We start from the raw sequence: 16,171 nt of genomic DNA on the forward strand, positions 1-16,171 counted from the left end.
TGGACCAAGCACATGACATTTCATATGGAGCCGTAAAAATGACGTGCTTGCCACATAATCAACCCCTCCGTGCGGGTTGTCATGTGCTTGGTCTGTGCGAAAAAGTCTCAAAATTCGATAATTGGCCTATAAATGTCTTGCGGGTGCAATGCTTATTAATCAGTGTCATATTTTTACAAGTCCGAAAGTTATTGTCCTAATTTCCAAATTAACCTAAATTATTGTCTTAAAAAACCCTCTGACTCCTACTTTATTCGAGAAATGACACTTGAACATTTTCGAATGACACTACTTCAACATACAAATGACATTTGAAGATCCAGAAACCAGTGCAACTGGTTGCACGGGAGAGTGGCTCAATTTTATTCATGCTAGATTTTTCTTAAATCAATGTCTTTTTTTATGTTTATAAACATATAAAAAGACATACTCCCTTATCCGCGATATCGTTTCCACATTTGTCATTTCGGTCCGTCCGCGATATCGTTTCCACTTCCATTTATAGAAGTAGGGTCCACAAACTCCACTCACTACAATATCCACTATTATTCACCATTTTTCTTAAAACCCGCGCTGTCCACAATGTGGAAACGGTATCGTACGTGGACGAAGGGAGTATAATTGTTCTTGCACTGCAACCATAAAGCAAAACCTAGTTTCCAAATTGCTTCATATCAAAATCTATCTCGATGTATTGTAAAGAATATTCGAGGCACTGAGAAATAAAGCCTTTCAATTTTCTCCAGAATGAACCTCTAATTTCTCCTACCAACTTTAACAAGCTACTAGTATTTAATCGGATCTTCGTATCTATTTTTTTCATCTTTTATTTTCTGTTGTATCAGTTTCTACTTGCCATATTTATTCCGAATCTCGATAAAACAAAATTTTATGCAAATGTGAACAAACACTTAACACTTAAGCCCCTAGATAAATAAAATTTAATATCAGAAAAATATATAAAATGTAAATGTAAACGAACAAAGACTTCACACTTAATTTTAGAGGCGAGCACAACAGACACAGCAAAATTAAAATGGGAAGGGGAAGGACGAGAATTATTCATCAATCACTCTGATTCGCACCACACATACACACATTTTAGAGAGAGTAAAAATTTTAATTAAATGCTACGGTTAAAAGTCACATCACAAAAATGAAAAATCATCTCAAGAAGAGATACTAATAAGAATAATGACACATAATCGTCTGGTTTGAATTAATGTTAATGCATTATTAACATTGTAATTTCTTGGGGATTCTAAAATGATGTTATTTTTTATAAGATTATTAAACAAATACTATGAATTTTAATTATAAAATCAAATTATGAATTTTGGAAAATTGCAAAATTTTTCTTATTAAATGAATTACGTACTAATGAGAAATATGATAAAAGCTTAACAAAATTTGTATGAAATAATACCCTTTTATAGTAATAGTATATTAATAATTTACGACATGTTAAATAATTTATTAAACATTTTATCTGTACAAGTTTGTATAAATAAGAGATTAAATCTAAAGATTTCTTGTGCTTCAATTGAAGAACCGGCTTACTTTGAACATATTCTTAGCATTTTCCTATTTTTGGTAAGCATAATGGATGGGTTAAATTAGATACTTAATGTGACACCTAACCAACTCTATGATCAAACATTCACATCAATTTAATTATTTCTAGTTTCTAGTTATGGGATTTTTTTTTAAGTCATATAAAGAAAGACATAATCTAGATAGCTTGGATGCCAAAAATCATGTATGAAAAATATGAGCCAGAACATTCTTTATGAACATATATGTACTAATTTCTCAATAACAAATAGTACTAGATTTTTCAACAAATACAAGATTACAATATGCATTTTGTTTTTTTTAATGTTTATAAACATCAAAAAAGACATATTGTTCTTGCACTGCAGCCATAGAGCAAAATGTAGTCCAAATTGCTTCATATTGTAAAGAATATTCAATGCACTAAGAAATAAGAAACAAAGCCTTTCATTTTTTTTTCTTTTTCAGAATCAACCTCTAATATTATCTCCTACCAACTTTAACAATATTCGTATCATCAATTTTTTTTAATTTTTTATTTTCTAGAATATCACCGTCAACTAAGAGTCACACTTGTCTTGCCACATTGATTCCGAATCTGGACAAAATAAAATAATTTGTAAATGTAAGGAAACACTTAAATACCTGAATAAATAAAATTTAATATCAGATATAAAATATAAAATGTAAATGTAAACAAACACGACTTGAAACTTGAAGAAACAGTCTCCTTCATTCCTTTGTGGAGGCGAGCACAGAGCAAAATTAAATTGGGAAGGACGAGACTGCTCATCAATCACTTTGATTTGCACCACACAAACTCCTTCTCTCTCTCTCTCTCTCACACACACACCGACTCCATCTTCTTCATTCTTATGATCTCTCTCTCTCTCTTTAACAGACACGTATATGTGAAATGTTTCAGCCTTCCCTTTCTATAAAGAGGCCTCATTCTTAGCATATTCAACCTCACCCCTTCAAGTTTTCTTAAACACAATCCTCAAGCTCTCTCTCTCTCTCTCTCTCTCTCTCTTGCCTTGAGATTCCGCCGAAGAAGAAATTGAACTTCGATCGTCCAAAATGGCTTTTCTGATCACTGTTTTCACTCTATTCTCTCTATTCTTTGGTACATATTATTCTCTCTCTCTCTCTTTGTGTTTTTCCTGATCATATATATAAACTGACATCTATTTTAATTTTTGTTGTTGGTCAGGTTTTGAAGTGTATGCGGTGCCCTATGATTACTCATACACACTTGGGGTAAATAGCTAACTTAATGCATTTTGTTACTACCAATCTGTTCCTTTACATGCATGATCTTCTTCCATTACTCGCAATCGCAATTAAAAAAATGAATGAAATATTGTCAGTGTGTGGCGAAGCCCAAGCCGCCGCAATACTATGGAGGAATCGCCGTGAATTCAGAATTCAACGACGAACTTACGGGATGGGCGGCAGTTGGAAACGCTACAATAGCTACTGCCAAGTCGGCGTACGGCAATAGCTACGCCGTCGTTTCCAACATTCACACGCCACGCTCCGACGGCCTTTCTCAGGCCTTCAACGTTGACAGAGACATACTGTACACCGTTTCAGGTAGTTCATTAATTAGTTACTTTTTGTTGCTATCACTAATTTATTAATTGAAAAAGAATACTAATGAACATTAATTTGCAGCATGGTTCCAAGTTAGCGTGGGAGAAGTGCCGGTGCAAGTTAAGATAGTAACGAGCACCGGCAACCAAACCGCTAACTGGATTACGGCAAAAGCCGGCTGCTGGACCATGCTCAAAGGTGGCTTCCATGTCAACGTTACTGAAACGGCTGAGCTCCATTTTGAGGTCTCGATCTCTCTCTCTTCGATTTCTCTATAGTCTCTCTATCTCTCACTATTAACTTATTTTCTTCGTGTGTCTAGACCAACGTCACTGGATTTGATATGTGGGTTGATAGCGTCTCGGTGCAGCCGTTCACTCAAGAAGAGTGGACTAGCCACCAAGCTCAGAGCCTCGAAAAGGTATAATTAATAATTAATGTGGAATTTACTTATCTATGAGATGATATGATGATATAATATGGTATGATGATGTGCAGGTGCGCAAGGGGAAAGTGAGATTTGAAGTTGTAGATCCATTGGAAAATCCAGTGGCAGATGCGACTGTGTTGATCAAACAACACGAGCCTCATTTCCCCTTCGGCTGCGACATGAACGGGTTGATCGTGGATAACCAAGCATACCAGAGATGGTTCTTGGAGAAGCGATTCAAATATTCCGTTTTCGAAAACGAGCTCAAATGGTAATTAATTACACACTGTTGTTTTCTTATTAGTTCTATCTCACACTAACACAATGTTGTTTTCTTTGTGTAAACTCAAATATTCAGGGGGGCCACCGAAATCACCCGGGGTGTGGTCAACTACACGGTCCCGGATGCGATGCTGAAGTTCGCGAAAAAGCATCGGATCACGCTCCGGGGCCACAACATCCTGTGGGATGATCCCGACTACGAGCCGTCGTGGCTGGGAACGCTGTCGCCGGTCGAGCAGCGTGAGGCTGTCCTGCAGAGAGTGAAGTCGGTGGTGAACAAGTACAAGGGGCAATTCATCCACTGGGATGTCATCAACGAGAACATGCACTACAGCTTGTTCAGCGACCTCACCAACAACGGGACCGACGCCTTCAGGCTACTACGGCAGCTCGACCCCCATCCCATCCCCTTCCTCAATGAATTCAATGTCATTGAGGACTGCAGTATCCAATCCAAAGCCAACCCGTGGCAGTATCTTGAGAAGATCGACCAGCTCAGGAAAGAAGGCTACCGTGGCCCTCTAGGGATCGGCCTCCAGGGCCATTTCAATCTTGAGCCGAATTTCCCCTTCATCCGGGCGTCGATTGATATGCTTCATGCCACCGGATTGCGCATTTGGATCACGGAGTTTGGTGTTAATGCAATAAAAAACCCGTGGCTGGTAATTTTTCTTTTTTTCCTCAACGTTTGATGCAAATGAAATGATTAGGATCACTAAATTTTCGTTTTTAGTTCCTTAACACTATGTTTCTAATTATTTGTATTACTTTGGGCAGGTTCAATATGTGGAACCGCTGCTGCACGAGCTTCACGCGCACCCCTACGTCAAAGGCATTCTAGTGTGGGGGGCCGTGGGCTCCAATAACAGCCAGTGCTTCGACATGTGTTGGACCGACACCAACTACAATAGCTTGCCGGCCGGCGACGCCATCGACAAGTTCATGAGCAAGTTCATCACGGTGCCGGATACTAATGGGAAAACTGACGGCAGTGGCACCTTTGAAGCTTCGCTCTTCCACGGGGAATACGAGGCCACCGTTACTCTCCCTGACGGAGCTCAACCTCCCGCTCCACTGAGCTTTAATCTTGTGCCTCACGGAGATGTGACGGTCGTTAAGTTCAAGACTCCATGATGTGAATATATTGTATTACTAACTTAATTTGCTTCCCATTAACTTCAAGACTTTTCATTAGCAGGAAAATGATGTTCTAGTTTCTTAAATCAAATGGCATTGTCTTAATTTAATGGCCTTATTTGTTTATTTATTTATTTCATGCGATTTAATCAATCCTTGTCACAGTAACCTTTGCCTAATCAGTTTCGGTGGCCTTAAAGTACCACAAAATTTTAATATTAAATATAATAAATTTCTAACATTACATTAATTCTTTGATACTAGAAGATGAATGCATATATTATTAAATCTTATAACAACTTGCCATGTTATTTGTTTAACATCTTTTTATTATATATAGTCAATTCAATACTATAACATCAATACTTTTATTTTGAAAATATTAATCAGGTTGTATTTAAACTATCTACAGAGTTACCTAGGTTGAAATAAGGAAATTTACCAAAATAAACAATGACACAAAAGTAAACCTACTATTGGTAATCGAATTCTAAGCTCTATCAACAAGAAAATTACAAACGGGTTTCGCCCGTTAACGCATAGCATTTCCTCGAATACCTGTTGTGCACTCGCAGCCCTGCGCTCTCTGAATTATCTCAAAACACCTTCCCCTCGATCAGATCCGTTTGAGAATTAAAGAAATTCAGAACACATGAAAATGATTTACAAACTTTTTTTGTTTGCCAGTTATAGTTTTCTTATATAGCATTAAACTTAAGGACAATTGTAAAATATGATAAATTATTATTATTATTATTATTATTATTATTATTATTATTATTATTATTATTATTATTATTATTATTATTATTATTATTATTAAAGTGTGCATTGTCTATTAAAGTTTGATTACAATAAGAATCATTTAGTATCTAAAATTGTTCAAAATTGTGATTATATATTACTAATTAATGGCATATTTGGATACTTTTATTTAAAACATATTAGTGACTGCAATGTTCTTTTTGACATGTTAAATTATTGGTAAAAGATTGTGCTATAATTCACCATTGGTCCTTGCAGAAAACACAATCATTCTTAGTACAATCATTTTTTTATTAATGAAATAATAAAATGTAAAGGTGGAATCGTAGAAGATGGAAAATCTCAATATATTCCTTTGAAACAATTGTGCCAAATCGCAGAAGCCGTGGCATAAATCATACTAGTTGAGTCTTCTTGGCAAGGGCTATGAGTTCTCAAGTCTTCAACAATTGTATAGTAGCAATCTTCACTGATCTTTTTATTAAGTATCACATCGCAACAGACGCCCTTTAGAGAAGGCACAGGTCTTGTGCATATGTCATCCAAAAGTCGAGACTTGCATTCCGGCCGCCAATTTTTGTAGCATCTTTTCAGGTCTTTAATCGGCCAACTTTCAAACGCCTCAATTTTCTTTGATACAATTAGCATTACCACCAAAGCTATAATCCACATCACCGTATTTGATTTTGGTGTAGTCATGCTGATATGATTTTTCTTTTTTCTTTTCAATCCTTGTCTTTTTGATGAAATATTACTTCGTTTTGCTTCTATAAATACAACCCAAATTATTAAGACTTTGTTAAATTGTAGGACTCGAAACCTACATAAATTAAATAAGTATTTATCATCATCTTAAATTCATATTATGTTCATTACAAGTTAATAAATAGGTTAACTTATAACATATGATATAATTACTTGATCTAGAAATTAATGATATTTTGGTTGATCAATTGCTCTAGAGAAAATATTAATTAAGAAGCCATGCATTAATCGAAAACTTGTTCTCTTTTTCATTAGTTGACTCGATATACTACGTACAAGATACAAGGAAATTAATAAGAAAGAAACTATAGTGTGCCTAATGGCGGTCTAGTGATAGGATGCTTAATGCCTAACATCAAATATTTTTGGGTTCGAGTTCACTGTGATACGATTTTTAAATTCATTTATTTTATTATTAATTGATAAAAAGAAACACTAACCACTAAGTCATGGCATTAATTCTAGGGCGCATATACCTAGCATAACTGTCTTTCTTTCTTTCTTTTCTTTTGTTATTGTTGTTGTTGACAAAAACAGACCCACCATCACTGCTAGACCTGCAGTGATATGAATCTAATAAAATAATAGTATATTGTTCTTCTTTGAAATATTATTTATATTTTGTTAACAAAAATTACATGCGTAGAATAAATAAAGTGATAGAAAATTGATAAACATGCATTTTTGCCTCTTGGCGTGTCATATATATTTGTTGCTTAGTTGTGGGGATTTTGTGTGTTTGATGGTTTAGTTGAGCGCATATTGGTTTATTAGGTGATATTTTTTAGGTGCGTTGGTGAATTAAAAGCAAAAAACAGAAAATACAATTTTATACCTAGATATTTAATTGACTTTTTATGTAATAAATATTTTACGATCACATTTAATATTTACAAATAGAAATGACAAGGGAAAATTAATAAATCCATAACAGTACACAACAGTATAATAAATAAATATATATTTTAATATATAATAAATGAAAAGATTAAATATATTTTTTTATTAAATAGGGTAATATGGTATCACGTTGGTTTAACAAAATTCAAGAATATATAGCTTTTATTAACCTATTTATTGACTTTTAATGAACAATGTGTGAATTTATGATGATGATGATAAATACTTATGTAGGTTTCGACTCGTATCATCAATTAATAAAGTCTTAATGAGTTGAGTTGTATTTATAGATGCAAAACGAAGTAATATTACATCAAAGACAAAGATTGGAAAAAGAAGAAAAAGATCATAATATATAAGCATGAGTACACCAAAATCAAATATTGTGATGCAAATCATAATTTTGGTGGTGGTAATGCTAAGTGTATCACAAGAAATAGAAGCGTGGGAAAGTTGGCCGATTAAGGACTTGAAAGGATGCTACAAGTATTGGCGGCCAGAATGCAAGTCTCAACTTTTATTTAAAGTGTGTACAGGCACTTTCCCTCTCAAAGGCATTTGTTGTGATGTGATACTCAGTAAAAAGATTAGTGAAGATTGCTACTATACAATTGTTGAAGACTTAAGAACTCACAACTCTTGCCAAGGAGGATCAAGTAACGTTTACGCCTTGGCTGTTTCGCTTTGGCAAAGTTGTTTCCAAGGAATATATTGAGATCTCCCATTTTGTCTTTATCATTTTATTATTTTATTAATAAAAATTATTGAAATATGAATGATTGTATTTTCTCTAGCTATATATATAGCGCAATTATTTACAAATGATTTATATGAAATTGAAAGTGGGACAATACTGCATATAACATAACTAGTACCCCATCCGTGCAATGCACGGCGAATATCGAAATTAAGCGACATATTAAATAAATATATATAAATATTAAAAGTAATCAAAATACTAAAAGATACAAATTATTACTTTTTTAAAAATAAAATAATCCATATCAATTACTCAATAAAGAACCTAAAATCTAAAAAAATAAAAAAAATTCACCTTTATATAATATTAGTCAAAGGAACTTGAGACTTGTGTGAGGACTTTAATCCTAGGAACTTCTAAGAGTTATATGTTTAAGTATATATGATCTGGGAATGGTAGCTTTGCATGTAATCCACGGTTGTATAGACTAATTTTGAGATTGTCTTAGGAAGAACATGTCATTGATTATTGAATTGAATTTGTCTAATTTTTTTGAATCCGTTGAAACCATAGCTCTGAGATATTTATTCTTCATAGTTTTCTTTCTTCCTACTTGAGTGATTTTATTCATTTTTTATTTATTTATTTTAATTGTTAAAAATCATACCTTATTTTTTGTTATTCAGATAGAAAATAATTATTTAAAGCAATAATCATTAGGAATCAATCTCTATGAAATACGATCCTGCTTATTGTTATACACAAATAGCACTCGTGCGCTTGCGGCATGTTAATAAATTATCGAATAAAAATTCTAACAAATAAGATAAAGTAATTATAACCATCTCAGCGATTGAAAGAAACTTACTATAAAATAATTCCCATAACTAGAAACGAGAAATTAGTTGATGTGAATATTTGATCATAGGGTTGGTTAGGTGTCACATTACGTATTTAATTTAACCTCTGCATTATGGTTTTCCAAAAATAGGAAAACGCTACGAATAGGTACAAAGTTAACTAGTGGTGTAACCCGTTGAAATTCGAGGGAAATTATTTTGTGTCATAATTTAAATTAATTTAATTTGATGTGACAAAATTATTTTTGCCAATTAAAGGTCAAAATTTAGTTGATATAATAGAAGTATCATTTCGTATAAACTTGTATTTGATGAAGTTTTATAAAAGAAGAATGTGAGATTGAAGATTTTAGAAAAAATATACTCCCTCCGTCCATGAAAGAACTTCCTGGGAGTGAGTGATACGGGTTTTAAGAAAAAAGTTGTTAAGTGTATTGAAAGTAGAGAAAAAGTTGTTGAGTGTATTGAGAGTGGTGAAAAAGTGTTATAATTAATATTGAGAGTTGTGAAAAAGTGAAAAGTAAGTAATTATAAGTGGTGGGGTATAGTCCAAAAATAGGAAGGAAGTTTTTTTGTGGACGTCCCAAAAAAGAAAGATAGGAAGTTCTTTCGTGGACGCAGAGAGTATAAATTTTATGGAGAATATGATGTGAATCAAATGAAACGCCTCCTTTAAGATTTAAAGTAATATTTATTCTATTTTATAAGTTAACCTATTAATTAACTTTTACTGAACAAAGTGTGTATTTATGATGATAAATAGTAGGTAATTATATGTAGGTTTCGACTCGTATTATTTAATAAAGTCTTAATATGTTGCGTTGTAAGCAAAACGAAATAATATTTCATCAAAGAAACAAAAATTGAAAAAAAGAATAAAAAAATCTTATAAGCATGGCTACAGCAAAAACAAATTCCATGATTCCGATCATAGCTTTGCTGGTAAGAGCATACACAATGGGCTTACTTTATAGCCTACTTGATAGTGGGGGACCACATTGAGTAAGTAGTGCTGCATTGGGGTTACTTGATAGCCTACTTGATTTTTTTAGTTTTGATTTTTATGCTTTTCATTTAAATTTAATTGCTCAAATTTAAATAACACAATTTATTTCAAATTTAAATTGCATTAATTATAAAATCCTAAATATTACATAAAACTTTAATAAAATAAAAACAATTCCTAAAAATTAACTCTCTGGCCCTAGAGGTCCGAAACGTGCCCAAAGGTGCTCCACCAAATCATTTCGAAGCTGAGCATGTAGATGCACTACAAGAATTTAGCACATAGACAACAGATTTTATATGTTGTCTATATGGGAAACCTTTGTTGTTGAGATCCGTGTTGTCTATTCTGGGGTGCTCATAGACAACAGATTTTATATGTTGTCTATTTAAACATAGACAATAGACGAAAGGTAATAGACAACACATATTATATGTTGTCTTTAATAATATAGACAACATACCTACTGGTTATAGACAACAAACAATTAGTGTATGTTGTCTATATAATGATAGACAACAAGTAATATCTGTTGTCTATTCTATATGACAAAATAAAAAAAAATTATAAATATATTTAATTCCCTGTTTTATAATATCAATATATATGACAAAATTAAAATACTTAAACATCAAATAACCAAACAATACTCATAAACCACTAATAAATTCTAGATTAATACCATAAAAGTCAAACATTTTATTTGATACTTCATCAAAATCCATTACATCAACAATTGTATCTTCTCGAATTACACCTTCATTTATCTTCTAAAAAAACCTCTAATACAATCTCCAACTAATTACGCCTTTATTCACCACCAATCGTCCACCAAATCAACCGTCCAATTGCTTGAATCTACATGATCAAAATAAAAATAAGATAGTAAGCAATGTGCCAAATATTTTAAATAACTAATCATGAATTTGATAAGCAATGACCATGTGACATATAGCTAGAGTGTGACTGCATTCTGAAGAAAACTAAACTTTCCCATGATATAATAATCTTACAGTACGTATCTCCTAAACTAGCATGCTACTACAATCAACAAGCATCTATCCACATTTATTCTAGGACGGGCTCAGATACAGATAAAATGACTTGTTCCAATCCTATTGTTTAATTGGCCTTTATCAGGTCACAAGTATGTTGAGACCAATACTGAGAGCTCATAGAATTTGACAAATTTTATGCTCAAAAGTTTGCCATCTATAATACGTGAAGTTTATCAGATAAAAGATCCCATATCAAAATCTAGAATGTGAAGATCAAATAATGAACTGCTTATATACAAGATTTGTTTAATATAGAAACGAGAGAAAATGGAATAAGTTTATCAATGTGAAGACTTACATTAAATCAAACATAGAATAAGAGTTTGAACAACTTCCCAGTGCCCATATCAACATGCTTGCATTAAAGCTGTCTGCAGATGCAATTATATATGTTATTTAAAAAGGATGAAACAAATATAAATTCATCAAAGATAAAAATTGACCAATAATACCTCCTCACTTCTCATCTACACAATCATATTTACAAATTGATTGATCTCCAACAAAAATAACAAAAATTTGAAGAAAATAAACAAATGAATTTAACAAAAATCACTTATAAAAAATATACCATTTTGAGAGCTGAGGTGAGAGACAATCCAGCAGGCAAGTTGTTCTACCTTATAAGCCCCTGATTTTTTGCGCAATGGAGGTCAGACCTCTATACCGTTGAGCTCCAGTTTGCCTCAGATACTGCAACGGCAGCTGCGACCCTTATCATCAGCCATCATTAGGGGTAACTCCTTCAACCTATTCATGCAGACATAATTGATAAATAATGATATATGTTAAAAGAATTAGCAAGCAAAGGCAGCAACTCATCATACTAGGGCAAAGTCTAAGCCAAACATCTGCAGTCCAAACATTAATAACTTTTTTAAAAAATTCAACCACCCACTCTGAACCAATTCATTTCAATACCAAATCAATAAACATTTCTTGTTTTCCTCATTTTGACATGAATTGGCAATGAGAAAGATAATCTGTTTTATTGGCTCTCACCAAAAACTTTAGCAGGTCAAAACTATTTCAAGTTAATGAAAAATTACAGAATTTTAACTGCAATTCGAGAAGGACATAACTCAACTATCGGAGTCGGAGGTCTTCTCTGCTTTAGGTGGCGCATATTGTCTGGTGAGACGCGACCTCGCCCACGGATCCACAGCTGCCCTCTGTGGTGGTGGTGAGGTCGGTGGCTTGGCTAGTCTAAGTTCGTTTTCCCTATCTATAAACTCAATGTACGCCATTAGTGCAGCATCACCAACTCGTATACGAGTTCGAAGCATTCTTGTGTATCCACCTGCTCTATCTTTGTATCGATAGGCCAGTTCTGTAAACAACTTTCAAACATACTCAATTTCACCTCTACTATTTATACAGCAAAGAAAACTTACTTGGGATCAAGACTTTAAGTAACCTAAGCTCCCAAATGCATCACAATATTTCAAAATCAAACATTATACATTTCTCATAAAACCTAAATCCCACCAAAATCACATTCTCCCTACCGAAACAAAACAAGGTAATGATCCAACAATCTGAAGGAATTAATTGAAAGCGCGAGAACAGCTACAAAATCTATTCACTCAATAACAAATAAGCAGTACATAAACTCAAGAGAGAATGGAGAGCTGAAATTATTTATAAATAAATATTTACACTTTTCCTTCATTCTATGTAGAGTAGAACAACAACCCATAGAAATAAACTAAAAAAACTGAGATAAATAAGAGAGGGCAGCAGCAGCAACACGCCGCGGCGGTGAGCGACCGTGGTGCACAACAGCGGCGATCCGCGGCAGCTGCCATGGAGAGAGAGAGAGAGAGAGATGAAGGACGTACCTGCAGCTGCGTCGCGGCTCAGGCGAGATGAAGGCACGACGATTGCGGCGATGCTCGCTGGGGGGCTGGGAAATTGAGAGGCTGGAACCCTAGATGAAATTAGGGATTTTAATTGTGATTCATAGATTTTGACTGGATCGAGAGGACAACAACCAGTGGCGTTCGTCGTGCCGGTGGCGATGATGAACGGAAAATTCGCCGGAGGAGAAAGAGGTGAGAGGGGTGGCCGAGTGAGGGAAGAGAAAGAGAGAGTTGGGAACGAAAATTAGAGTGGAAGACGTTTGAAAAAGAATGGGAGAGAGTATTTCTTTTTTTATTATTAAAATACACAAATGTTTTAAAAAATTGTTGTTTGATGATTTAATAGACAACAGAGTTTTTGAAATACTTGTCTATAGTCGTTCATAAAGACAACAACGCATGAAGATCCCTTGTCTATTGTGTTAATAAACAACATAAATTAAACTATGTTGTCTAATAGCGGTCATAAACAACAGTTTTCGAAATATGTTGTCTATGACCATATTTTTTTGTGGTTATAGACAACATATTTGACTATATTCGTTGTCAATATAATAATTGACAACATATTTACTAACATATGTTGTCTATTTTGTGTTGTCTATGTGCTTAATTCTTGTAGTGATGTCTATCTCGAAGAATTGAATCTCTTCGCACGTAGTCCTCGAAGGACACCAGTGTTTGTTGAGCACTCTCCGTCGAAGTGCTGCTAGACGCCCCGTCGTCATCTCTCCAATTGAGAGTCACTTCACCTTCGTGCTCCACAATCATATTGTGGAGAATGATGCAACACAACATGATGTCCTTGAGGTGCTGTACGTACCAGTTGCGCGTCGGACTACGAATGATTCCCCACCGGGCCTGAAGGACTCCGAAGGCGCGTTCGACATCCTTCTGTGCCGATTCTTGCATCTTCTTGAACCTCGCCTCCTTCGGATTGGTCGCCATTGGTGGACTCTTGACGAAGTAACGCCACTCCGGATATATGCCGTCACACAAGTAGTAGCCCATCCGGTATTCGTGCTGGTTGGCATGGAAGAGCACCGGCGCCGTCGTTCCTCCTAACACGTCGGAGAAGAGAGGCGACTGATTCAGCATATTGATATCGTTGTTCGAACCAGCGACGCCGAAGAAGGCGTGCCAAATCCACAAATCGTGGAATGCAACGGCCTCGAATATCAAGGTGGGCTCTCCCTGATCACCGCGTGTGTAGGCACCGTGCCACGCCTTTGGGCAATTCTTCCACGCCCAATGCATACAGTCTAAGCTCCCGTGCATCCCGAAAAAACTGTGTCGCGCCTCGTGCATATGAAGGAGACGTTGGACGTCCGTGGGTGTTGGCCGGCGCAGGTAATAGGCTCCGAAAGCCCGGATGACTGCCCTGTAGAACTTCTTGAGGCATACATGCCCGGTGGAGTCGGCGACTTTGAGATACTCGTCGAATACATCCGCACTAACCCCGGTGGCTAATTGACGGATAGCCGATGTGCATTTCTGCAAAGGAGAGAGAGAGTCTCGACCGAGTGCATCAGTGCTCATATGGAATAAAGTATCTTCACCTTGAACAACATCGACGATGCGCAAGAACAGCTCAATCTGCATTCAAAAACGACGTCGGAAAAAAGTAGGACCATACGTCGGATTGTCGTTGAAGTAGTCTTGCATAAGACGTAAATGGGCCTCCTCACGATCACGATGTACGTATGATCGGGGACGTTTGTCACGCGCCGGCTCTGGCGCCGGTTGGGAGGAGTATGGAGCAAGCACTTGCTTCAGCAACTCTACCCACTCCATGAACCTTTCAGCTACATCGTCGGAATCAGGCGAAGAATCATGCTGGGGTTCCGCCATTTTTAGAAGAACAAAGATGGGATCTTTTAACAAAAAATGAAGGAGGAAGAAGGAGGTAGAAGGAGTGGATTGTAATGTGTGATGAATGAGGGAAGGAGGTAGTATTTATAGAGATAAAAGAGAGAGAGAAAAAAAAGGAAAAAAGGCCAAACAGCTATTTTAGCCGTTGGTTAAAAAAAAAAGGAAAATAGTCGTTGCACTACTTCAAATTTAAAGTTTATATATATATTTAATTAAGGCGCGTGCAATGCAAGCGCCATATCTCTCTCTCACTCGTGCATACTCGAAGGCTCGAGCACGCCTCGAGTAAGGCCCCTCCGCAACGCCCTACTCGAGTAAGACATCGAGTAGGCGCGTTGCGGGTGCTCTAATACTATATGTGAAGAGATTGGAAAAATTGAGGCGTTTGAAAGTGTGATGCCCCGCTCTTTTAAATACATATTAGATTAAATATGTGCATTAGTTATAAAATTCTTTTAATTATTTATTGTGACTATTTTGTTAAAATAATATTATTTCAGCAAAAGTCGGTATAAGAGATACAGAGCTGCGACTTAATATTCAGTCATGAATCAAACCAATAATTAAATTATTGGATTAGCTACACGTTTGAGACTTTGCATTACCAGTTGATTGATTCAATCAATAGTATTAGAAATTTTAGATTTATAACCGATTTCATAAATTGTGTTATTTAAATCAAATTGATAGAATTATAACTTGAGCTTATGTGAATAATAATTTTATTATTTCACATTATGTGTGTTTAGTATTAAGTCGTGAATTAATTTCGACTTTCACGTATTAAATCCCAAGTTTGAGGATTTAATTTATATAAATACGACAAATATTTAATTAGCAAGAATTGGAGAATTATTACAGAAACGAATAAGAACTAGGAGCTGAGAAACTAGATCACGGCAAATCAAAATCCTACTACACGTATGTCTCGATTTTTCCTCCAACACATCATTACTGCAGCATTTCTTTTCACAGCTGCAATATCTTCCATGCAATCCATCACACCCAAAAAGGCCCAATTTCAGGAGAAAATGATCACGCCGAGAGCAAAGTTTTCAAAGGCGGCTGAAGAAAATCTTCAGCAATCTACAAATTTTCAAAGCTGCATTTAAATTCTCCAACTCCCTACACCAAAAATTCCATTATCATTACTCCCATTGTCGCATAAATTCATCTATAAATTCACCCGATTGATTCAGCTTCAAATCAATAAACTTCAATTATCAGCTCATCACTACACCTATATCACTCCCGCAAAAGCAATACTCCACTGTAGTGAAAATTTTAAATTTCTTACTTGCAAGAGCTCAAGTGAGCTCCCTGTTTCTTCGCCGACCGGCCACTAGGCTGTGAACCGGAAACGTGTACTCATTCCTCCATCTTT

The 16,171-nt window shown here is 35.2% G+C and overlaps 1 protein-coding gene across 1 annotated transcript; it reads left to right on the forward strand.

Annotated features, from left to right (window-relative positions):
* Positions 1 to 2,543: 2,543 nt before the first annotated feature.
* LOC131003362 (endo-1,4-beta-xylanase 5-like) lies at positions 2,544 to 5,092 on the forward strand. Its single transcript, XM_057929879.1, has 8 exons — positions 2,544 to 2,680; positions 2,768 to 2,814; positions 2,925 to 3,150; positions 3,232 to 3,395; positions 3,473 to 3,571; positions 3,649 to 3,851; positions 3,939 to 4,524; positions 4,640 to 5,092. The coding sequence occupies exons 1-8, from the start codon at positions 2,635 to 2,637 to the stop codon at positions 4,994 to 4,996; spliced, it is 1,728 nt and encodes a 575-aa protein (XP_057785862.1). The 5' UTR covers positions 2,544 to 2,634; the 3' UTR covers positions 4,997 to 5,092.
* The last annotated feature ends 11,079 nt before the right edge of the window (positions 5,093 to 16,171 follow it).

Source organism: Salvia miltiorrhiza, unplaced genomic scaffold (assembly GCF_028751815.1).
Source record: "Salvia miltiorrhiza cultivar Shanhuang (shh) unplaced genomic scaffold, IMPLAD_Smil_shh original_scaffold_209, whole genome shotgun sequence".
Classification (NCBI taxonomy): domain Eukaryota; kingdom Viridiplantae; phylum Streptophyta; class Magnoliopsida; order Lamiales; family Lamiaceae; genus Salvia; species Salvia miltiorrhiza.